The following is a 23,312-nucleotide window of genomic DNA, read 5'->3' on the forward strand; positions in this document are numbered from 1 at the left end:
TTCAGAGTAGTTTGTTTGTCCAGACCTCCGCTGTTGGAGATTCTGTCTCCTCCGGGCGTGTCTTGCTGCTGATAGAATGCTGCTGTGAGCAGTACTGTGCATTCAGATTTGTGTGCATGTCCGATGTTTTTCTTCACTTGCACTTCGGATGTGGGATTGCTGGGCTTCAGGATTTTAAAGGCCTCTTATACACAGTACAGAACTAGCCAGGCTTTCCGTGTTTATGGAACATTTGGCCTCTCTGGGACTGGCTGCTGGAAGTGCCCAGCAGCCCCTGAAAGTTCAGAATCAGCAACTTCATTTTCCTTGGTTTTTGATCTGAGGATCTGTGTTCATTATAGACTTTTGTTTGCAATAATACCGATGACTCCAAACCTTTAACCGAAGTTGAACTAAATTAGACTCTGAGTCGCAATTAAGGTTGGTTCCCTTTAAAAGCTGAGGCTCGGCAGTTTCGTTTTCCTGCGGTTCTGCGCTTTCAAAGCCTCTTGTGGACGGGGAGCAGATGCGCCCAGACCCTGGAAGAACCGTCTTTCCTGTGGACTCTCCAGCTCCAAGATGAAATGGAATCGCTCGGATCAATGGCCAAACCTCAAGCACATGTGTTGCTGGGTCTGAGATCACCGACCACAGCCACCCGCCCCTCCTCCCCTCAGCCTCCAAGTCACTGCTCTTCACCTTTTCAGTCTGTGGAGCCTGGAAATGCATCCCTGGGCCCGTCACACGGTCCTATTATCGGACATGTGCTTAGATGCGCTTCCAGTCATCGGTCTCGCTCCCCAGAATGTGTGGCCATTGATGTTTCCTAACTCCTTTTTCCTAGTGCTGCGTGGACAAACATGTCTGGAAGCTTTGGGCTTATAACCGAGCCCACTCTCTTTGTTTGTGACACCTCAAGACCCAGAAGGAAAAAGGTGAAGGGACAAGGACGGACGAAGGGTGGCCTTGCATATTGTCTGGGAGCCTGGCTCTTTGCAGCTGGGTGGCAGCTGGTGGATGCATGAGTGTGTGTGCGTGTGTGCGCGTGTGTGTGTGCCTGTGTGTGCGCGTGCCTGTGTTGTGTCTGTGTCTGTGTGCTTGTGTGTGTGTGTGCCTGTGTGTGTGTGACTGTGTGTGTGTGTGCCTCTGTGTGTGTGTGCCTCTGTGTGTGTGCCTCTGTGTGTGTGTGCCTGTATGTCTGTGTTCCTGTGTATGTGTGTGTGCCTGTGTGTGTGTCTGTGTGTGTGTGCCTGTGTGTGTGTGACTGTGTGTGTGTGTGCCTGTGTGTGCACGTGCCTGTGTTGTGTCTGTGTCTGTGTGCTTGTGTGTGTGTGTGCCTGTGTGTGTGTGTGTCTGTGTGTGTGTGCCTGTGTGTGTGTGTGTATGAAGGAGGTGGGCGGGGAGGCAGGCACACACGCACACATAGGCACACAGGCACACACACACAGGCAGGGGTCCTTGCCTGTGATGTTCTAAAGGCCTAGCCACAGCACAGCCACTCTTTGGGGATGTCTACCCCGATGACAGCCAGAACACATCCCAGGGCTCCCAGACAACGCCCCAGCGATTCATGTTCTGAAGGCACAATCACGCCCAGCCCACCTGGATCTTCTCCCGACCCCGGGCAATGTGTCACCAGCCCAGCTTCTCCCAGGATCTCCCCCAAGATCACTGAGCACGTGGGGATTTGTGAGGCTTTGTTGAGTGGATCTCTGGCCTGCCAGGCCTCTGCTGGCTTGTGAAGCCCGTGAACCAAAGTCTGCCCACCCGTTGATGGACATTGGGGATCACACCCGAGAGCTCCCCCCTCCAGTCCCCACCCTGAGGTTTTGGGCCAGTGGGGACCCAAAGCACAGGGGCGTGAGGAGAGGAGAGGAGGGCAGCATGGACAGGCTAGGCCCAACCTCCTAGTTTACCCCCCAAGCCGTACATGCCTCCCTGGTGGCTCAGCTGGTAAAGAATCCGCCTGCAATGTAGGAGACCCCGGTTTGGTCCCTGGGTTGGGAAGATGCCCTGGAGAAGGGAAAGGGTTAGGGTTACCCACTCCAGGATTCCTGCCTGGGGAACTCCATGGACTGTGTAGTCTATGGGGTCACCTAACCTTCTTACTTCTTCCTGTGGGCACCATTTCCCTGCTATCTCTGGTCCAGCCGTTTCCAGTAACCCACTAAGAACTAGACAGAACCGATGAGTGAAGGCTTGTGTCCCCAGAGTCACGAAAGCAAGCGATCAGCAGAAACCAAGCATCACCGCCGTGATTTCCAGCCCGCGGGGCGCACTTCAGAGCTCTTACGTCCTGTCGGCTCTGTTCGTCTTCTGCCTGGTGGGAAGCCTGAGTGTCCCACTCTCTGTGCCGTGGAGCAAAAGAGAAGAAAAAGACAAGGAAAAGACCTGCATTGCGTCTTTTCTCGGTCCCTTCTCCAAAGACGGAGTGAGCCGTGTAGCCACAGTCCACAGTTTGACTGGCACGTTGTTAGGCCTGAAAGGGCTGTTTTCTCTCAAATCCGTCTCCCGTGGCTCCGTCCCCTGAGCCGTGTTGGCTGTGCACATCCAAACCTGTCGTGATTCACCATGCGTCGGTAACAGCCTTTGGAGGCCGGTCCGTGAAAACCTATCCAGCTCCCTGCTGAGTTCACCCACATTCTCCTGTGGTTCTGCAGTGTTTTACAGAAAAAATAGTCCTGGTTCCAACTCTCTGCCGTCCAAATCCACATCTTGTAGCTTTTCATCACCGAGTCAGGTCCGGGCTGAGACCTCAGCCTTGAGCGAGCTGCCTTTCCTGGAAGAGGAGTGTAAACAAGGGCATTAGTGCCCCCGCCCGCGGGCGTGGCCGTGTGCAGGCCCTCGTCCAGGGCGTCCAGCTGTGAGGTCCTGCTGCACGCTGGACGTATGGTAGCTAGGCCAACGAGGTGCAGGGCTGGAGAGGGAGCGTCTGTCTTCTTTATTCTTTACCCACTGCACAGGAAGGCCCAGCTGGCTTGAGGGCTGAGGAGGTCAGAGCAAACTGCTGGCCGGAGCCTGGGACCCTTAGCCTGCACCCCTCTGAGCCCTGAGGGCACCTTCCCCCTGTGGGAGCCCTTGTCCTCGGGCCGAGCTGTGAGCAGTTTCAGGGTGTCAGAGCTGTCCCTGAGCAGCGGTGCCGGCCCGGCCCCTCCTGGGCACAGCTGCCCGCCTCCTCGTCGCCCGCTCACTGATTTCCGCTGCCCGTAGCGGACCCGTTGCCATTTCTGTCTGACTTGTCCTCTTCTGCTGGAGGAGCCCGAAGGTGGCCCTGTCCGCTGAGTCACCTTCTCCTTCAGGGCGGTCTCTGGCCAGGGAGGCTGGTTTCTGAGGCCTGGCTGACCTGTGCTCCCCTCTGGGGCCCTTCACCTCCCTGCTCTGTCCCCTCCCCTCGCTTCTGACCTCTGCAGGGTCCCCTCGAGTGACCTTAGAGCAGACTTGAGTGATCCATCTTTAGTTTTATCATTTATTCAAACTGATCACCTCTTACCAGGCTGAGGGCAAAAGTTATCTTTAAAATATTCAGAGTCCGGAAATCTGTCTGCGAAGTGTGCTACTGGGGAGTGCCTTTCAGCTTTCACTGAGCTCCTCGTGCACCTGGCCGTGTCATATACATAAAAGGATAAAGTATAGAGGGGATTTAAAACCTGCCACATGATCAAAGGGTATGCATACACGTGGTGCACAGTCTGCATACAGATGGGGCTTTCTTTCCCCTTTTGAGTGTTCTTTGCGGTAATTTCTATGTATCTTTCATAAGTAAAGCAGGAGCGTTTTACAGTCATTTTGACTGAGGGATTTTTAGTGTGATGACATCAATAGTTAGTTTATCGTTTCATTATTTCGCTCCCTTATTATCGCCCGGCAACCCCTCTGTACTGGTGGCCGAGGCCTGCCATGACAATTGCCATAAACCACGTGGCGTAAAGAACAGAATTAATGTCTCGCACTCTGGAGGCTGCGAGTTCGCGGTCAGGGTGTCTGCGGGCTCGGCTCCTTCGGCGCCTTGAGGCAGAGCCTGGCCCAGGCCCGCGGGCTCCGGCGGCTCCCCGGCTCCCCGCTGGTCCTCAGCCTGTGCCCTGGTCTTATGCGCTGTTCCCTGTGTGCGTGTCTGTACCCAAGTTTCCCTTTTTATAAGGACACCCAGTCATTTTGGATTAAAGGCTCCCTTCCTTCTGCATGACTCGATGAACGTAACTAATGACATTATTTCCAAATAAGGTTGCTCTTTAAGGGGAAGGGAGACAGCACCTCTCGTGAACTCTAGGGAGACACAGTTCAACCTGTGATGTCAGTGGCTGTATCTGAAGCCCACTCTCATTCTCACTGAGTACCACCTAATCTTAAATCGATTACTGTGCACAACCCTTGTTTCCGAAAACAGTCACATTCACAAGTGCCCGGGGTTCAGATTGAATGCATTTGTCAAGGGGAGGGAACACCATTCAACCCGCAACAATACTGCAATAATACCCTCAGCCTTCAAACCCCCAGCCTTGCCGAGGCGACAGTCTTAGCTTTCTGGATGTCCTGGTAGAGGGAAGCGCCCAGGACACAGGTTCTCGGCCAAGTTATCCCAGTCCTTCCAGAAGACTCTGTTACAGAGTAAAATATATGGGGGCAGGGGCGGGGGCGGGGGCAGGGGCAGGAACCAGGGCCGCACCCTCGGAAGGTCCCATGAACGGAAGTCACTGCTGTGGGCCAGCGGGGATGGGCCCCATGGGGAGCTGATGCACCCCCCTCAAGCCCACCGGCCCTGTGGTTTATGGGGAGCAGTCTGGCGAGCTTGATGGGGCCCGAGAAATCACTCGGTGCAAGCCCCCGTTTTATAAATGCTGAAATCTGCATTGAATCGGGGAGAATGGTCAAGTGGGTAACCAGGCAGCGGCCTAGAAGAGCTTTGAGAGTGCAGGTCGGTAAGCACGGAGGCCGAGTTGCACAGGGCTGGCCCTGCTCTGCGGGAGAGGCAGCACCTCTCACTCTGCGTCCACGCACCTCGGCCTCCCGTGCTGTGGGCACAGCCTCGCTGCATCTGGGGCTGGAGCCACGTGGCAGGGAGCCTACCGCCTCTGCTCGAATGTGCTCGCGGACCACTTAGGGCAGGGGGCGTGCCTTCCCATATGAAGACTGACCCTGTGTCATTCTTGGCAGTTCACCCCTGACAACAGGAAATATTTCTAGATCATCTTGTATAATTTACAGTGGGTCAGCCCAATTCATCACAAATATTTCTCCTATCATGTATCTGAGTAATGCAGGGGGTTTGATCTGAGTCCAGTTGAAGCTGGATAAATCTGAATTCCAGAGGCCTGAGACAGACAATGCTGAACAGAAAATTTTATTTTATTAAAATCATAAGTGAATTTGTGTGTGTGAAGTTATGGATGCTTAGATAAAGTGCAAAAGCTAGTTTCCAAAAGGTTTGAAGAGTGAGATGATAATAAAGGACAGTAACTAGGAAAAGATGTTTCTGAGACCAGGAATGAAAAGGTTCTGGGAGGTAGAGAAGGTTCTGGAAGGTGGAGGCACCTTTGGTTTAGTCTCGTGATGACACTGCCCTCAGTGCAAGTCTTTCAGAACGAGGTCAGTTGATCCTGAGATGCTTCTGTCAGGGCCAGGCAGGCCTTCAGGCGAGTATCTGAAGACTAAAACTATTATTACTAATAACAGTAGAACGCTTAAGGAAGACTTAAACCAAAACATTCATCCCATGCTTGTGTAAAAATATCTATACATATGACCTGCAGGAATGTTTTAATCTAGTCTGATGGACACAGATGCAGAAATGCTGTTTGAGTTTTCTTAATTGTGATTCATTTTGTTAGGAAATTGAGACAAGTTTTCACCATTTTAGGGCCACTCACATACCGTTCTTTCTTTGATGAACCTAATTTCCTCACGTTAGAAGCCAGTTTTCTAATTTACTGAATCTCTTAATTAATCAGTCTCTTTAAATTTTAATTGATTCTCATATTGAATTTGCTTCTGAAACTACCAGTGAATTTATTTAGACAAAATAATGTTACCTATTTTTTCCCTTGTGCATGAAAAGTTGTATTCAAAGAGAACGTTTCTTGTGCAGGCAAAGATAAGGTACCTTCCCTGTCTAAACTGAAAACCTCGATTGTATTTAAAAGGAAAGCTCCAATTTTACATTTGCATGAGAATACTCTTGGCTTGGAATCAGTCTTCTTAAAGATGTAAACACACACACACACACACACACACACACACACACACACACGTGATGTTTATTTTTAACTCGCAAGACTTCGATTTCCCCCATTAGTTCACCTTTTATTTTAGAGACATACCTATCAGGAACTATCAGGGTCAAGGGAGACCCCACATCCCCACCACCAGCAGTGGCCCTAATGGTCAGGTTCTCCAATGACAGGCTGATCAAATATGATTAATCCAAACCTGGCCATTTCTCTCTTCTGATGCCCAAGTCTGTGACACGTCACAGCTGGGGATGAAACTGCCTGGTGGAAATGCAAGCCTGGGAGTCAGTTTACGCGTCTCCTGATTATGACCACAGTGAGGCATGGTGTCGCCAAGCAGCAGCACTGGCTGGTCTGCACAAGCTTCTCTCCTGGTTTCGGGGTAACTGTGGCCTAGGGGTCAATGGCCGTGGGAGGGACCGGGCTTCTAGAGGACAACACTTGCGGTGCAAGCGGCCCTCGGAGGCTCGCCCCCGCTCCCCGGCCCCGCCCGCCAGGAAACCGCGCCCTGAAGGCTTCTCTGCAGCAGTGTGGCCACCTGAGCAGCGAGGGAGGGTTTCTTGAGTAGCCTGTCGAGGGCTTGTCAGGATCCAGTGAGATTACTTAGGAGAAAACTGTCTGTATTTTGGCATGAAATCTTCCTGAGTCCTTTCTAACTTGGTGTGAAGGGACATTCAAGGAAGAATTCACAAATTTAAATGAGAAGTAAACAGGTGGGATGTTCATATGTGCTCAGAAGTGACCTCTTTGAAAGACAACTGGCTTGAACTTTCATCTGTATTGGTACAGATGTGTTAAAAAATCCAACTCCCATCAATTTATAATCTTACCTTGTGTAAGATGTCATATAGCCTTGCACAGTGATGAAGGTAAATATTTGATAAACAGTGCACAAAGAGCTGGATACGATTGCGTGCATGCGCACACACGCGTACACGCACACGTGCAAACTTTAAAGTCAGTGATTGTTTTCCAGAACCAAAGGAAACTCCTATTCAGAAAGCGACAGTGACATTCTGTATACAAAGGCCAAGGGGTCCCCAGCATGGACCCCATTGTGGTAAGATGTGGTCCTACAATAGTACTGTAATGTAAAATGATGGTAGTTTGGTAACTTAATATAAAAATTCTAAGTATATTAAATCCTGGCTAGTTAAAATTAGCTTTAGATGAACAAGTTGACAATGTGGACGTAATTTCTTTTTTTCAAACAATGTATAAATCCTAGTTTCCTTTTTCTAGCTAACTGTCAGCTAAGAAAATCGATTTCAGCTGGCTCTTACATGCAACACATCTTCTGGTTTTAGACTGTCTTTGTCTCGTTGCCGTTTTCATTGGTTTTTCCCTGTGGCGTTTTCTGACGCGACTCCTGGAGGAACTTAATTTTGTGCAGGAGCCACTTTCTGGAATTCTGCATGTCAACAGCCATGGACGCGGTGACTTCAGAATATCAGGAGGACAGAGTCATCTCATGCCTTTGGAACAACCCTAAATTAAAGATTTGTCTCTGTTTCCATTATAAACCTCATTGTTTTCTTGGTTTGACATTATTCCAGACGTACTGGTCGAAATCTTGGCAGCTTTGCTCAATAGTTTTACCAGATGTTGAGAAGAGTAGTCTTTCCTCTTGAGCATTCTGAGTGAATGTATTCTTTATGAAATGGTCAAGCTCAGGGTCTGGATCCAGACAGCTGGACACTGGGGAGCAGGCAGTGGTCCTGTCGCTTGTCCTAATTAAGAGATTTAGGTTTACAAAATGCTAATTTACTTGGCAAATACCTAAACACAGTGGGTAGCTCTCTTCTTCCTCTACGCTTTCCCCTGAATTGAACACCTAGGCAGCTTCTCTCTGGACATTCCCCGAATCGCTCTACCGGGTCAGTGAACACGCTGACGACGTCTCCTCCGCACATCTCCCGTCAAGAAGACGGGAAAACCTCGCAAGTTCGTGGGGAATTAGCAGTGCCTCCGACTTGTTCGGCTCCGAGTGGAGCCGCCTTTCTGGGGCAGGGCCCTCTAGGACATGGAGCAGACCCACGCGGACAGGGGCACTTTCTTGACGCTGATACCCTGTGATAACTCCCAAGGGACCGCGGGGCCCAAGCTGGGGCGGCCACCCCAGAACAGGGCCAGCCTGAGAGGCGAGGGCTGGGGAGACCAGGGCCTGGATCTCTGCCTTCCCTGAGCGTCTGAGCCTGCAGGCCTGGAGGAGAGGGGTCGGCTCAGTCAGAATGGGGGTGCCAGAGCCAGGATCCCAAAGCCCACTGCTGATGAGCCGGGTCTCCGTGTGGGTGCGCGGGGCAGGCGTGTGGATGGGCGGGGCCGGTGTGTAGATGGGTGGGGCCTGTGTGTGGATGGGCAGGGCCTGCATGTGGATGGAAAGGGCCTGGGTGGATGGGCGGGGCTTGTGTAGATGGGTGGGGCTTGTGTGTTCTCCAAGCCAGGCTTCAGCAATACTTGAACTGTGAACTTCCAGATGTTCAATCTGGTTTTAGAAAAGGCAGAGGAACCAGAGATCAAATTGCCAACATCCGCTGGATCATGGAAAAAGCAAGAGAGTTCCAGAAAAACATCTATTTCTGCTTTATTGACTATGACAAAGCCTTTGACTGTGTGGATCACAATAAACTGTGGAAAATTCTGAAAGAGATGGGAATACCAGACCATCTGACCTGCCTCTTGAGAAACGTGTATGCAGGTCAGGAAGCAACAGTTAGAACTGGACATGGAACAATAGACTGGTTCCAAATAAGACAAGGAGTACGTCAAGGCTGTATATTGTCACCCTGCTTATTTAACTTATATGCAGGGTACATCATGAGAAACGCTGGGCTGGAGGAAGCACAAGCTGGAATCAAGATTGCAGGGAGAAATATCAATAACCTCAGATATGCAGATGACACCACCCTTATGGCATAAAGTGAAGAGGAACTTAAAAGCCTCTTGATGAAAGTGAAAGAGGAGAGTGAAAAAGTTGGCATAAAGCTCAATTCAGAAAACTAAGATCATGGCATCCAGTCCCATCACTTCATGGGAAATAGATGGGGAAACAGTGGAAACAGTGTCAGACTTTATTTTTTTGAGCTCCAAAATCACTGCAGATGGTGATTGCAGCCATGAAATTAAAAGACGCTTACTCCTTGGAAGGAAAGTTATGACCAACCTAAATAGCATATTCAAAAGCAGAGACATTACTTTGTCAACAAAGGTCCATCTAGTCAAGGCTATGGTTTTTCCAGTGGTCATGTATGGAGGTGAGAGTTGGACTGTGAAGAAAGCTGAGCACTGAAGAATTGATGCTTTTGAACTGTGGTGTTGGAGAAGACTCTTGAGAGTCTCTTGGACTGCAAGGAGATCCAACCAGTCCATTCTGAAGGAGATCAGCCCTGGGATTTCTTTGGAAGGAATGATGCTAAAGCTGAAACTCCAGTACTCTGGCCACCTCATGCGAAGAGTTGACTCATTGGAAAAGACTGATGCTGGGAGGGATGGGGGGCAGGAGGAGAAGGGGACGACCGAGGATGAGATGGCTGGATGGCATCACCGACTCGATGGACGTGAGTCTGAGTGAACTCTGGAAGATGGTGATGGATAGGGAGGCCTGGTGTGCTGCGATTCATGGGGTCGCAAAGAGTCAGACATGACTGAGCGACTGAACTGAACTGAACTGAACTATGTGTGGGCGGGGCTTGTGTGTGGATGGGCGGGGCCTGTGTGTGGATGGGCGGGGCCGGCGTGTGTCCTGCAGACCCCCTTCGCACGGGTTTCTGTTCTTCCGAAACAACCAGAGTCAGGTCGCTGCTGAGACGGGAGAGTGGTGCTGGCCCACCCCTGTTACCTGGCCCTCTGCATTCTGAGGTCCCTCCCCTGATGGGAGGCCATGGGTGCAGCCTCGGCCGTAATGGCCCCCGGGGGAGGCAGCCAGGACAGTGCACCTCTCGTTCGTCCTTTGTTTTGTTCGGTGCCACTGGCGGCCTCATCCTGCAGGGCCATCCGCATGGCCAGGGTCCCTCCCAGCGCTCTGAGTTCTCCTCTGAAGCCCCCAGTGTGTCATCCTGTCTCCTTGTAATGTTTAATCCTCTGTAAAGTGTGTGATGCTCTGAGCACCTTGTGGAAAGCAGAGCAGGCATCTGCCACGGGGTAAGGTGTCTGCTGGGGACACTGTTTGGAAAAGGCCACAAGGCCGCCTGGGACAGAACGTGGTCTCTGTCCCCTGCCTCCCCCTGCTCTCAGCAGACCCGCTTGCTGGACAATGGGACCCCTCTCACTCCCTCTCCCCTTCCACTCTCGCCTCTCCCGGCCTTCACCCCTTCCCTGGTTTGGGTTTGTTGGGCAATGACTTGTGCCCCAAGGGTAGGGGAGCTCAGCCCACTGCCCACGCCCCACGCTGGCCGGCCTGTCCCCTTGCTCCGACGTTGACCCCCTGCTCTTTACCTCCATCTCAGGGCCTCTCCTCTCCCTCAGCAGGACCTCTCTTCCCCCCAAGTTTCTCTTCCTCCTGTCATTAAAGTGTTTCTCCTTCCTCTGTAATTACAGGTGTGAATTTCAGGATAACCTTTTCAAACGATGATTCATTTCTCAGCGTTTCATATTTGTTTCATTAGTAATGTAGCCTGGAATGGATATTGATGTCTCTTTTTGCAACTGGTCATTTAGAAATTGGGGTTTGGGGAGCTGGTTCAGGAGATTAATTACCCTTCATTGTTGCTTCCAGAGCAGCGTCTAAGAGCCGCCGGTGATGACAGAAGCGTGTACTCTCGCTGCCCAGGGCCCGGCTCCAAGCCCGGGGGGCTGAGAGCTCAGCACCGCCAAGCAGCTGCGTTTTCTGTTCCATTTCACTTGAACTCAGTGCAAGTAGCTGCGTGTGGCTGGTGGTTTCATGAGCTACCTGACCCCCTCCACCCCAGTCCTGGGGTGAAGCACCTTGTGTCTGGGTGATGAGGGCGCAGAGCTGTCTCCCCGCCTTGGCCCCTGGGAGGAGGTGAGACAGCCCAGTGTGGGCGTCGGTGATGGACCGCAGGCGCGCCAGCAGCCCGTTCCCGCCCGTCACGGAGATAGTGCTCCCGCTCAAGGACAATGATAACGCTGAGCAGCGAGGTGCCAGCACCAGGAGATGAAGAGGGTCCATTTCGGAGAATTCTCCTCCAAGGCTCCAGGCCTTGGCTATCTCCTAATGTAAACACGGACTCTTAAAAATGTGAAGAATCTGCTTAACGTGTAAACCGAGGTGATGGGGGCGTGGGCCGCTTTCCATTTGTGTGGATGCTGACGTGCGGTATCCCTGAGTCACCTGCAGGCCTGAGGGAAACCTGGGGAAGACGAGAGAGCATAACAGGGGGGCTCCTGTGCCCCCAGCCCCTCTTCTGTGCACCTTCCCAAGGCTGCTTGTCGAGAGCAGACCCTGCACGTGGGTGAAGAGTGAAGCCTTTGGGTGGGTGCCCCGGGGCAAAAGGTGCAGCTGTGGCCCCCAGGCGGGTTTCCAGCCAGTAGGATTGTAGTGAAGAGCAGACCCCCCCAGGCCCGAAGTCTTGGGCTGGCTCTCGCCGCATCTTGGCTGAGCAGGTGGCCTCTCCTGGGACCCTCGGTCTCTTCATCGGTGACCCCTGAACTCCGCCTGCCCAGCCTCCAGGCCCTGACAGCATCCTATCCAGGGGGGCAGCCTCTGCCCTGGCCCCCAGGTCATGTGGACAAAGGCGCTTGGCTCCTTTCCACAGAGAAAGGGCTTCAGACTTCCTTCCGCAGGTTCTTTCTCCTGTGGTGGTGGTTGTGTAGGTGTGCGGAGGTGAGCCTGGAAGGTTTCTTCTCGGCTCCTCCTTCCCCCAGGAAGCCTCCCTGCCTGGCCCAGCGTGGAGTGCGTGTGTGCCCCAGTGGTGGGGAGCTCGGGTCTGGACACACGGGCTCTCAGGGGTCACTCCCTTCCCTTCACACAGCAAAGCCTTGTGAGGAGCTGCTTTGCCCTTGGACCTGTGTGGATCCGGCAGGACCCAGACCTGTGACCACTGGCTTTTCCCCCAGCCTGCAGCGAAACACCCTTGCTTTCAACACGTCTCCCGGCCACCTGCTTTGCCCCAGGGAGGGCCAGACCAGGCTCACAGGAGGAGGGACGAGGTAGGGGTGTGATGAGGGTACAGACGATGTTTCGGGTGCTGGGAAGGTCTTGCCAGGCTGGGATGCCGACTTGAACCGGGGTTCTGTCTGGTCTCCCCCTGAGTGGGTGTGATGTGTTCATTCTCACCTGAAAAAGTCGGGATTGCGTGAGTGCGCCTGAGACCTGGGGCGAGCCCGCTTCCCCGCCTGGGGACCAGTCTCCCCGCCGCTTCTCGGGCAGACGAGCCTGTGCGCCGCTCTCACCTGCTGCCTGCAGAGGGCTGCCCCTCTGCTCCCTGCTTCACCCCGCCTGCCCCGCCCTCTGTGCGGAGCGTCCTGCGTGTGGCGCACGGCCTCCTGAGGTTTGGCTCGGGAGCAAGCTCTCTGGTGTCTCTGCTCTGGGATGCATTTCCCCTGCTGCGCAGGTCTCTTTAATAGCCTTACCATGTACTTTAGTGTAATTTGCTCTAAATGCTTTAAAATGAGCAGGAACCTTAAAAAAGAAGCCTTGGCTGAAGGCCTCTGGAAATGTCACTTCGTCAGCAAGTGTGCTGGTCTCCTGGGGGTCAGAGGGTGGACGGAGGTGGTGTCTGCCATCTGCTTGGCGGCCCCGGAGCGAGTGAGACTGTCGGGGCATTTGAGCTCCCCGTCACGCCTGGCCTCTGGCCCTGTGCCGGCCAGGCGGTCTGTCAGCCCCTCTCAGAGGGCTGGTGTGCAGAGCACAGTGCGGGCCCCTGGGCCTTTGTCCCCAGGCCCTGTCTGCGTGCACAGATGCACCCAGATGGTCCCTGGGGTGGACACCGGGGATCCCCAGGGTTGACCAGCGGCCCAGTGGATGGCGAAGTGACGGATACAGAGCTGACCCTGGTGTGCAGGGTGGAGGGTTTGGAAAACGGAGTCAGCCTTGAGCGTAATACTTACTTTGTAGGCTGATTTGCCCTTTTGCTCTTAGACACAGGCAGGGTGTACCTGTGACCTTTCGTGTGCTTTAATCTGGAGGCATCTTGAGCACATGGGAAGGAGGCGTCCCGCACCGGGGAGGTGAGGAGAGATGGGTGTGTCAGGCCGTCGAGCAGGTGTGTCAGCTGCAACACACTCATGGCAAGCACGCCTGGGTTCAGGCGTCTTCCTAGCGCTTAAGTGTCTGTGCGCCCCGTGTCCCTACGTCTGGCTGCTCGGACACCGTCTGACCCTGCCGCAGGCCCTGGTCACTCCCCAGTGAGTCCCGCTGGTCGTGTTATTGCAGCTTCCCAGACGGTGAGCGTTTATTGAGCACCAGCTGCAGACCAGACGCGGTGCTGGGCTCGGGCCTCATGGACGAACACATTCATCTCTACCCGAGAGGCCCCAGGCGCTCGTAAGCAGTTGGTCGAGCGTCCACTGTAACATTCTCCCACTTCCCAAATTCATCCTGTTTCACAGAGCTGCAGCCAGAGAAAACCAGGTAGCTGTGAAGCACCCATGTGGTCTACGCCTTGATTCTTATTGGGATGCTGTTGAGAACTGGCACTTCGCTGTAATTGAACTCATGAAGAGAGTGCTGGCCTGCAGCCCGGTGAGACCCCTGTACTCATCTTCACGTCACCACATGTGGTGACACCCTGGGGACACAGGCCTGGCCTGTACGAGTGGAGGTTTTAAGGCCTTTGTGCAAACAAATTGTCTCTGAACCTCGAGAGTGGGGTTGAATGTCGAGTCAGGAGCCTTCAAATGAGAATCAGAGATCATCCTTGTGCTCACGTGACACCATCTACCTGTATTTTATTTTGAAACTCTCAAACGCTTCTTAATAAAATGCAGGTAGATGTTTGAGAGTGACACGAGGACTTCCCTGGGGCTCAGACGGTAAAGCATCTGCCTGCAATGCAGGAGACCTGGGTTCAATCCCTGGGTCGGGAAGAACTCCTGGAGAAGGACATGGCACCCCACTCCAGTGCTCTTGCCTGGAGAATCCCATGGACGGAGGAGCCTGGTTGGCTACAGTCCATGGGGTCGCAAAGAGTCGGGCATGACTGAGCGACTTCACTTTCTTTCTTTCTGAGAGTAACAAAGTTCCTAGTGACTCTCAAATAAACACAAATCTGGAACAATCAAAACCCAAGAGTTTCTTATCTCCAAGAAGTACTAACAAGAAGCAAAGATATCTGTTTTCATCATTGAAATAAATATTAATGTGGAGGCAGGGAAGGAAAGTAGATAAAAAAGACAGGCTTTGAGGAAAGAGAAGAGATTTGCAGAGCAGGGTGTGGAGCAGAACTTCTGTCCGCCCCTAGCTGTGGGGTCAGGAACCAATGCTCACTGTGTGGAGGGTGCCTGAAGCTCAGAGGATCAGAGAAGGGCTGGGCCCGGGGACCAGAAGCCCGCAAGGGCTCTATAAAAACTTGAACAGTCTGTGTCCACTCAGACAGAGCAGGACCGCAGGGCTGGGAGTAAAGCAGACGGCAGCACCGGCCTGCCCACCTCCTGTCTCCTCCTCAGTGGGCCAGCCCCTGCCACGCCTGCTCATTCCAGAGTGCCTGGAGCTCCCGTTTCTCAGCCAGGCTCCAGGGACCACAGCGCTGGTGTGCTCCGTCCCCTGGGCCTGTGTTAGTGCGCACTCGCGGTGGGCGGCGCTGCCGTGTTGGTCTTCGGGCAGGGTTCCTGCAGCCCCGGCTCCAGCTCCTCTGCTGGGTCCCCTCTCCAGGCACGAGCGCCCCCTCCCCATGGACCCTGAGTGTGGAGCCCACCTGCCCTTGCTGCCTGCATCTTCCTGCAAAACTTGCCCCCTCCTCTCGACACCTAAGTTACTTCCCTTTCGACTTCATGCTCCTAATTTTCTTTTTGAAAATGACTGTAAACGGGAGGACCTCTTAGTGTTCATCCAGTAGACTTGAAGCTTTTAGGATGGGAACGTGGCCCAGAGCAAAGACGCCTGGGGTTGAGCATCTGCCTGGGAGGGCTTCCTGCAGGTCGCATCTTCATGTCTTTTCCAAGCACGTCCTCATCCTCGTCCTTCGCCTTCTTTTCACAATAACGGTGATGGAATAAGCCTTAGCGTTACCATCATCTTCATTTCACAATGAAGAAGCCAGGATCGTTTGGCTAAGAGGACGACTGTCCCGGGTCACACAGCCAGCTGCCTGTCTCCAAAGTCAATACCCTTCCTTTGCCCACTCTGCCCTGCAGTGCCAACCCCCCCCCCATTGGCATTTATTAGCACAAATGTTGACCACTTTCTCTCTCTTTGTTGGGTTTACAACATAAATCTAGTCATAAAAACTGAAAAGAAAGACGTCATCACAATCATTTGCCCTTGGTTTTTAAATTCCTGCAGCTGCCCCGTGAATACAATGAAAAGCCACCAAGAGACCCCAAGCGATGCTGGTGACACCTGTTCTCAATACTGTTTCACTCAGCATCTCAGACATATTCAGACAGATCCCGCTCTGCAAGACCCACAGTCTGTGGTTTTCACCGGTGTTGCCGGCTTGTTTTTCAAATTAGAAAAGGGGGGATCTAGTTAAAGCCCGTCCACTGGCTCTGTGCTGGCCAGTGTGTCCTGAAGATCCACCAGCCTCGGCCGGCAGGGCCGTGCACACGTGGAGACACAGACGCCCTCCTCACCCTGCAGCTTACTTCGTCCTTCTCAGGCGCAGCGCGAGTCTCGTTGTTTCAGCTATTTGCACGGCTACCGCAAAGGTCAACAGAGAAAGTGCTATTACTCCCACTTCGCGGATAAGCACGTGACCCCCCCGCTGCCATGCTGGTGGTTCTGATGGTGTGCTGAAGGTCCTGAGTAGCGTCTGGCCGTCACAGAATCCACTTTTCATTGGTTCACGGCATCCTTGCTAATTGCCAGTTAATGACCAAGGCCTGGAGGGCTGTCGTAGTGTGGGGGTCATTTTGTCAGACTGTCCGCTGGGTCATCTGTGTGCAGCGAGGAGAATGCAGACTTAGGAGTGTTGTGGTCGCAGGAAAGGGGGCTCCCATCGCTCCTGGCCTGTTGGTCTGCAGGCCAGTCTCAGCACGACCCCCGGCAGACCCCCTGACATCACGGCTCTTGGTTTGCTCCCCTGGATCTCTGGGCTTGGACTCCACACCGCTGTCTCCCTTTCCCGTCTTCTCAGAGGCTCTCTTGGGTGAGAGTCTTCAGATCCCCACACAGGAGTCAGAAGACCATCCCATGGCTCTCAGATGCTCACGCTGTCCTCGCGAGGCCTGCCGGGCCTGTGTCAGCCCACACGACACGGTGCTCACTGGCCGAGCTGGCTGGTGAATCCTTGTGTGCTGTTTGCTCCCCTCTGGACCTTAATCTCCGCGAGGACGGGCCCTCCTCTGAACCCTCGCAGAGTCCAGGAAAACGCCTGACAGAGGACAGTCCCCCAACAGTCACTGAGCAAGTCCAATTCAAGATGGCCCTGACTCTTTCCTACCTTAGAAATGCGAGGCTTTATCCCTGAAGAGTGGGAAACAGAGGCAAAGACTATTAAAATACTGAAGTAGAGTGTTTTTTAAAGGCGCATGGATTGGTGCATGTTCGTTCCAGCAAATGGATGAGGAATGAGTGAATGAGTGAGTGAGAGAGAGAGTGGATGAGTGAGGGTGGCTGTCTCTGGGCAGAGGACACCTCGCAGCAGCTGTGTTTCCCTGGAGTGTCTCAGCTTGCAGGCTCAGGGCTGGAAGACGCTCGTCCAGCTTTGAGTCACGGGTTTGGTTCTCTCTTCCGCTAGAAAGTAGGGAGCACGTTCCTGAGATCTGACAGCTCAGGGTCTAAAGTGAAGCTGCTCTTTAAAGCAGGGTGTGTGTTTCCAGTCCTCCCCACCTCCTTCCTTGGTGGTTCAAGGTCACTTCCTCTCTCGAGCCCCCCAGATCCACCTGCACCCCAGATGCACCACGGGTTCTGACCTGTCTCCCCTCCCGGGTGTGTGGGCCTCATCCTGGCATCGAGCAAGCACACTTACTTGGAAGCTATGTTCGCTTTCCGGTGGCTCATTATTTAGAAAGTTCTTGCTTTGGGGAATCTTCCAGCTGCATGATTATGTAATTCAGAGATGTTTTTCTTAATTTAACCCATGCCGTGTGTTATCTCGTAAAGATGGCATCTTCCATCAACATATCAATATTGCAGGGGAAAAATTTGTCCGTATTGAGTTTAATCTGTTTCTTAAATGACTTCACTTGTCCCACTTTTCCTCTGGTTTAAACCCATGCATTTATCAAGCAGAATATGGACCGTGGCTTTAGTCCACGTACACTTGACCTACTTTTGCTAGAGCTGCAGCCACGTGACCTGCAGGCAGATTCGCACGTGCAGCCCCTTAGCGCCGCCCCCCCCCCCCCACGAGCCGACTGCGCTGCATCCTGAACGGAGGAGAGGTGGGCCTGGGACCCTGAGGCTGTCTGTCGTAGTGGTGCTCAAAGTGTCACCGAGTCGCTCTAAGCTGGGCGAAGGGCCTCTTAGCGGAACTCGTGTGAAGACCCTCAACCACGTTCGTTAGTGAACACTGAATTCTTTAGAAGAGGAATATTGGTATAGTTTATTTTCCTCCCTTGGCTTTGTTTGGTAAAGAATCCAGCTCCTTGAAAAGCTCACTTTCCTCTGTGCACTCACTGCCCTGGAATTTAATTGCTGGTAAAAGTGGGGAGGGGGAGAAATGGGGAGAAAGTATGAGTTCTCTCATTTCTGAGAAAGAATGGGTCCATTGTTTGTTCCACATCATTAAATTACCAAGAATTACAGTTAAATCCCAAACGCCTGAATGCTCGACTTTTTCAAAACTGAGAAGAGAGAGGCTGTTGCCCTCCATTTAGAGAGAATGGTAATTACGGTGTCTTTCCTAAGTCACCTGCATTTCCTCGTCTTAGGGTTTCAGGAAATACAAATAGAGCACCTCTTTACGTAAAAACTGGCAGGATTTAGGTTATTGCCTGTCTGCATCTGGAATTGAAGGGCGCGCCTTCTGGGCAGGCTCCCGTGTGGGCCGGGCCTGGGAGGCCCCGGGATGTTTCAGTCAGCTTTGCTCCTCTGTGGCCCCTCTCCTTGTCTCTCTTGCTCTTGCACAAAACTGCTCTGGTCCCAGCCAGCTGTGAGTCACAGGAACAAGTCTGTGAAAACTAGATGCTTGTGAGGAGCGGAATGAGGCAGCTTTGAAAGACAAGCAGCATTTCATGTGGACGGGATCCCTCGTGTGGAAAGCCTGTCTCCTGGGGGCTGCTGCCGCCAGGGACGGAACGTTAGCTCACACGAATCAGTCTCAGGGAGAGCGAAAAGAAAAAGAGGTTGAAATTCCGCAGTGACAGAATTCAGTCAACCTGCTTCTGTGCTTTTCTTGGTTCAGTAGCTCAGTCGTGTCCGACTGTCTTTGACCCCGTGGACTGCAGCGCACCAGGTCCCCCGTCCCTCACCATCTCTCACAGTTTGCCCAAGTTCACGTCCATTGGGTTGGTGATGCCATCCAACCATCTCATCCTCTGTCCTCCCCTTCTCCTCCTGCCCTCAATCTTTCCCAGCATCAGGGTCTTTCCCAATGAGTAGGCTCTTCCCATCAGGTGGCCGAAGTATTGGAGCTTCAGCTTCAGCATCAGTCCTTCCAGTGAGTGTTCAAGACTGATCTCCTTTAGGATGGACTGTGTGGATCTCCCTGCAGTCCAAGGACTGAACTGCAACATCGTAGTTTGAGAGCATCAACTCTTTAGCACTGAGCCTTCTCTATGATCCAACTCTCACCTCCATACATGATCACTGGGAAACCGGAGCTTTGACTAGACGCACCTTCGTCATTAAAGCGATGTCTCTGCTTTTTAATATGCTGTCTAGGTTGGTCATAGCTTTCTTCCAAGGAGCAAGCGTCTTTTAATTTCATGGCTGCAGTCACTGTCTACAATGATTTTGGAGCCCAAGAAAATAGTCTGTCACGGTTTCCATCGTATCCCCACCTATTTGCCATGAAGTGAGGGGACCGGATGCCATGATCTTCATTTTTTGAATCTTGAGTTTTAAGGCAACTTTTTCACTCTCCTCTTTCACTTTCATCAAGAGTTCCTTTTCGCTTTCTGCCATAAGGGTGGGGGTGGTGTCATCTGCATATCTGAGGTTATTGATATTTCTCCCGGCAATCTTGATTCCAGCTTGTGCTTCATCCAGCCCAGCATTTCTCATGATGTACTCTGCATAGAAGTTAAATAAGCAGGGTGACAATATATAGCCTTGACGTACTCCTTTTCCTATTTGGAACCAGTCTGTTGTTCCATGTCCAGTTCTAACTGTTGCTTCCTGACCTGCATACATATTTCTCAAGAGGCAGGTCAGGTGGTCTGCTATTCCCATCTCTTTAAGAATTTTCCACAGTTTGTTTTGATCCATACAGAAAGCTTCTGTACTTACTCTATTTAAGAAAAATAATTTTTTTTTTTTTGGCAAAATCTTGGAAAGGCAATGATCTCTTTTCACTTGCCCCTTGGTTAAAATAAGCATAGATCATTTCAGCGAGTGAACTTATTCACAGGAAAAATTAGAGCATGGAAAGTCTGCCCCCTGCGTCCCGGAGCCCCACTGGAGGCAGACGTGACGCTCCGTGCTGAGCACGGCCTGGTGGCTGGAGCCTTCGTCCAGAAACCTAGGAAATGGCCCTTAATCAGCTCCCAGAGGTTCAGGTAGAGACGTGGTCGCCCACAGGCTCCTGGCCACAGTGTCTTCGCTGCCCATCTTCCCAAGGACCCCACCTGGACCCCAGGAGGGATGTGGTTCCCTGGGCAGCTGACCCCCAAACCCAGGGCCCTTCCCTCCCCATGGCTTCACCTCAGCTTCGGCGTTGGTTGGTCTTCACATGTCGCCGAGCAGGACGCTTGGAGATGAAAGGGGCGAGTTTGGGTGTCCATCTTCTTGAGGAACGAGGCGCCCTGAGTGTGAGACTTTTCTTTCTTTTCCTTCCTGACGAGAGAACAGGTCGCCGAGGCCCCTGAGCTCCTGCTGCAGTCCGCTGCCAGTCTTCCTCTGGCTCCTGCGTGAACAGGGCAGGGGCCGCTGTGAGCAGAGCTAAGCGTCATGGGGCAAACATGCTGGATAAACCGTCCAAATGGCCACAGTGCACACCGTGCAGTGTGGAGTCGTGATCACACCTCAGCGCTGACCTTCTTTCCGTCAATGACTCAGTGGCTCCGTTAACCAGAGCAGAGGCCTGTGTGGGGCAGGCGGTGCTCCAGTGACATGTCGTCCAACACAAAGCAGCGCTGGGCTCACCTTGGGGTTTGTCGTTGTGTCTGGGGTGAGCAGGACTAGACAGGACTGGGGTGGGGCGTGTGGGGGGTTGGGAAGCTGAGGGGGGCAGGGGATACCACCCACTGGTGGGGGCGGGGGTGGGGGCTGGCGGCCAGATCTGAGCCCCACTGGGAGACCCCTGAGCTCTGAAGCTGGGTGTCCAGGTCATCAGAGGAGCCAGGGCAAGGATAGGGACCCAGGAGCGGCCCCCAGGGCAGGGGCTGTGCGCCTGTAGCACCCCTGCAGCCCTGGGTCCTCCGGAGGGCCCCTCAGACCTCGTGGAAAGAACTCCCTCTGGAACCAGAGCACTTACTCAGAAACTGACCTTCCACACGAAGGGGTACCTGGGGTGTGGATGAGATTGTGCGGTGCTGTCCAGCAGGGAGGACCTGGCCCCCAGTTCCAGAAAGACGGGGCTCCGGACACACGTGACTTCCAAGCTCATGGCAAAACATAGTGAATGGAGGGGTCAACCGGGTACTGAATTCAGACTCAAAGAAAAGCAGTGCTACTCAGACTCTTAGAGGCAAGCACAGCACGTGTGTCCCAGGGCAGACCTGGAAGGCGTCCAGGCTAGTGGCGGAGCGTTTAGAGGTTCAGGCACCCGACGCTGAGCAGAGCAGGGAATGACCAGTTATCTGGATGACTGACACCCCGGAGGTCAGAGGCTTCCAGGCTTCCCACCGTGTTTCTGGGACACTCCCTCAACGCTAAGTGGCCTAGACAGCCTCCTGCATCCCCCAGAACACTCCTTAAGATGTCTGGATTCTTTTTTCTTTTCTCCTCCAAGTTTTTGAGAGTTGACCAAGACAAGGACAAAGACTGCAGCTTGGACTGTGGGGGCTCCGCCCAGAAGCCACTGTGCGCCTCCGACGGGAGGACCTTCCTATCTCGCTGCGAGTTTCAACGCGCCAAGTGCAAAGACCCCCAGCTAGAAATTGCTTATCGAGGCAACTGCAAAGGTAAGTTTCCTTCCATCACTGTTCGAGAGCCAAGCCCTGAAATGTACGATAAATGTGCTTATAACTGTAAGATGAATGTGCTTTATCTTCGCCTGGTCAAGTTTTCCTATGTAAAAAGTCAAGAGTTTCTGCTCATGAATCTTTGTCCAGGCGCGTAATGGTAAGAGTTGTTTTTGAATCATCATATTCTTGTTGAATGTTCTTTTTGCTTAGAATGTTTTATGACATCACACATCGCAACACAAATTCATCCAAGTTTCACAGAATGTTTCCAGAGTCTCCTAACATCCTTTCTCGCTCCCGTTTTTTAAAGTGGTTCTTTCAAGCCTTTCTTGTTTCACCTTCTATAGCACGTGGGGCGTGTATAATGCTGTTTTCAGGGATTTTTTTTCTTCTTTTTTGGCACTGATTTTACACTTGTAATTGTCAGTTTTCCTGATTTAAGAGGCGGGTTTGGAGCTAACAAGTGTGCTTAGAGCAAAACATTGAAAGGTTTCCCATGTTAATGAAAGGTTTGACTCAGCAAAACATGTTTCAAACACAAATAGAGTCATTTTCAGAAAGAGATTTAACTTTCTTTTTCTTATTATCTAGGAGAAAAGACCACACAGGCTAAAACCCCCTTGAGACCGTGTCCTGCAGTGTCTAGCTGTTAGCCCAACGACCACTCACACGAAGGGAAGCAGGTGCCTCGGGCCCGCGCTTGGCTGCTGTTCCTCTCATGGTGCTGCCCAGCCTAGGGGACAGGTCCGAGGCACTTCTCCCCATGACAGAGATGGAGCTGCCTGTTCCCTGGACCTGGGTGCTCTCCTGTTGGCACCTCATGGGACCCTCTGCCCATGGGCGTCGGGCAGCCCAGCACCCACCTTCCTCCCGCGTTTGATTAGTGTGCCCTAAACACATCACTCTGGAAGAAACTTGGATGTAACTTTATGCCCTGATGGCCGTTACACGCCTCAGGTATCTGTGCTGAGAAATGAGAAGTAACCCAAGAATAGACTCAAGTGTCAAGGGATCTTCCCTGCAGAGAAGTTTGTAGAAACAGTGGCCTGTGCTGGCTTAGCGTGTGAGGACAGGTGCTGTGGTGAGAGGTTTGAGTTTTATGTTCCTCTTTGGTGCCCTGTTCCTTTAGACAGCCCCGCCAGATATCCTCTTGGCGATAACTCCCATGAGACCCTCAGTTGGAGGACTGTGAGGAAGCTGCCATATTAAACCTCTGTGTTGTCCATGTTCTCCGTGGGTGTCTGAGAGGGATTAATTACGCTGAGGCCAGAGGCCCATCCATCTGTCTGTCTGTCTAGGTCTGTCTGTCAGGGTGGACTCTCCCAAACCTTGCACTTGGAACTCTGCAGAGTCCGCCTTGCATCACTTTTGGACAGGATGTTAAGTTGGCATTAAACACAGATGGCCTTTCACTAACATTATTTTTAGCTTACTTGTGTTTGGATCCAGCCTAATTTTTCTGGATTACTCCCTTGGTTGGAATTCTCACACCTCACTGAAGAAATTTCATGCCATAAATTTATGACAAAAAATGAGATAAGGGAGAAGAAGTTTAAAAACTACTGCTGTGACTGCAGCCATGAAGCTAAAAGATACCTGCTCCTTGGAAGGAAAGCTATGACAAACCTAGACAGCGTATTAAAAAGCAAAGACATCACTTTGTCGACAAAGGCTCATAGAGTCAAAGCTATGGTTTTTCCAGTAGTCATGTATGGATGTGAGATTTGGACCATAAAGAAGGCTGAGCACTGAAGAATTGGTGCTTTCAAACTGTTGTGCTGGAAAAGACTCTTTAGAGTCCCTTGGACAGCAAGGAGATCA

The 23,312-nt window shown here is 52.4% G+C and overlaps 1 protein-coding gene across 2 annotated transcripts in view; it reads left to right on the forward strand.

Moving 5' to 3' along the window:
• Positions 1 to 23,312, forward strand: part of SMOC2 (SPARC related modular calcium binding 2) — a 161,276-nt gene that overhangs the window by 33,860 nt on the left and 104,104 nt on the right. For both annotated transcript variants that reach the window (XM_040239197.1, XM_040239198.1), the window contains exon 2: positions 21,317 to 21,488. In XM_040239197.1, coding sequence (XP_040095131.1) covers positions 21,317 to 21,488 — 172 coding nt within the window. The remainder of the gene's footprint in view (positions 1 to 21,316; positions 21,489 to 23,312) is intronic.

This window comes from Oryx dammah, unplaced genomic scaffold (genome assembly GCF_014754425.2).
Source record: "Oryx dammah isolate SB20612 unplaced genomic scaffold, SCBI_Odam_1.1 HiC_scaffold_4, whole genome shotgun sequence".
NCBI classification, from domain to species: Eukaryota; Metazoa; Chordata; class Mammalia; order Artiodactyla; family Bovidae; genus Oryx; species Oryx dammah.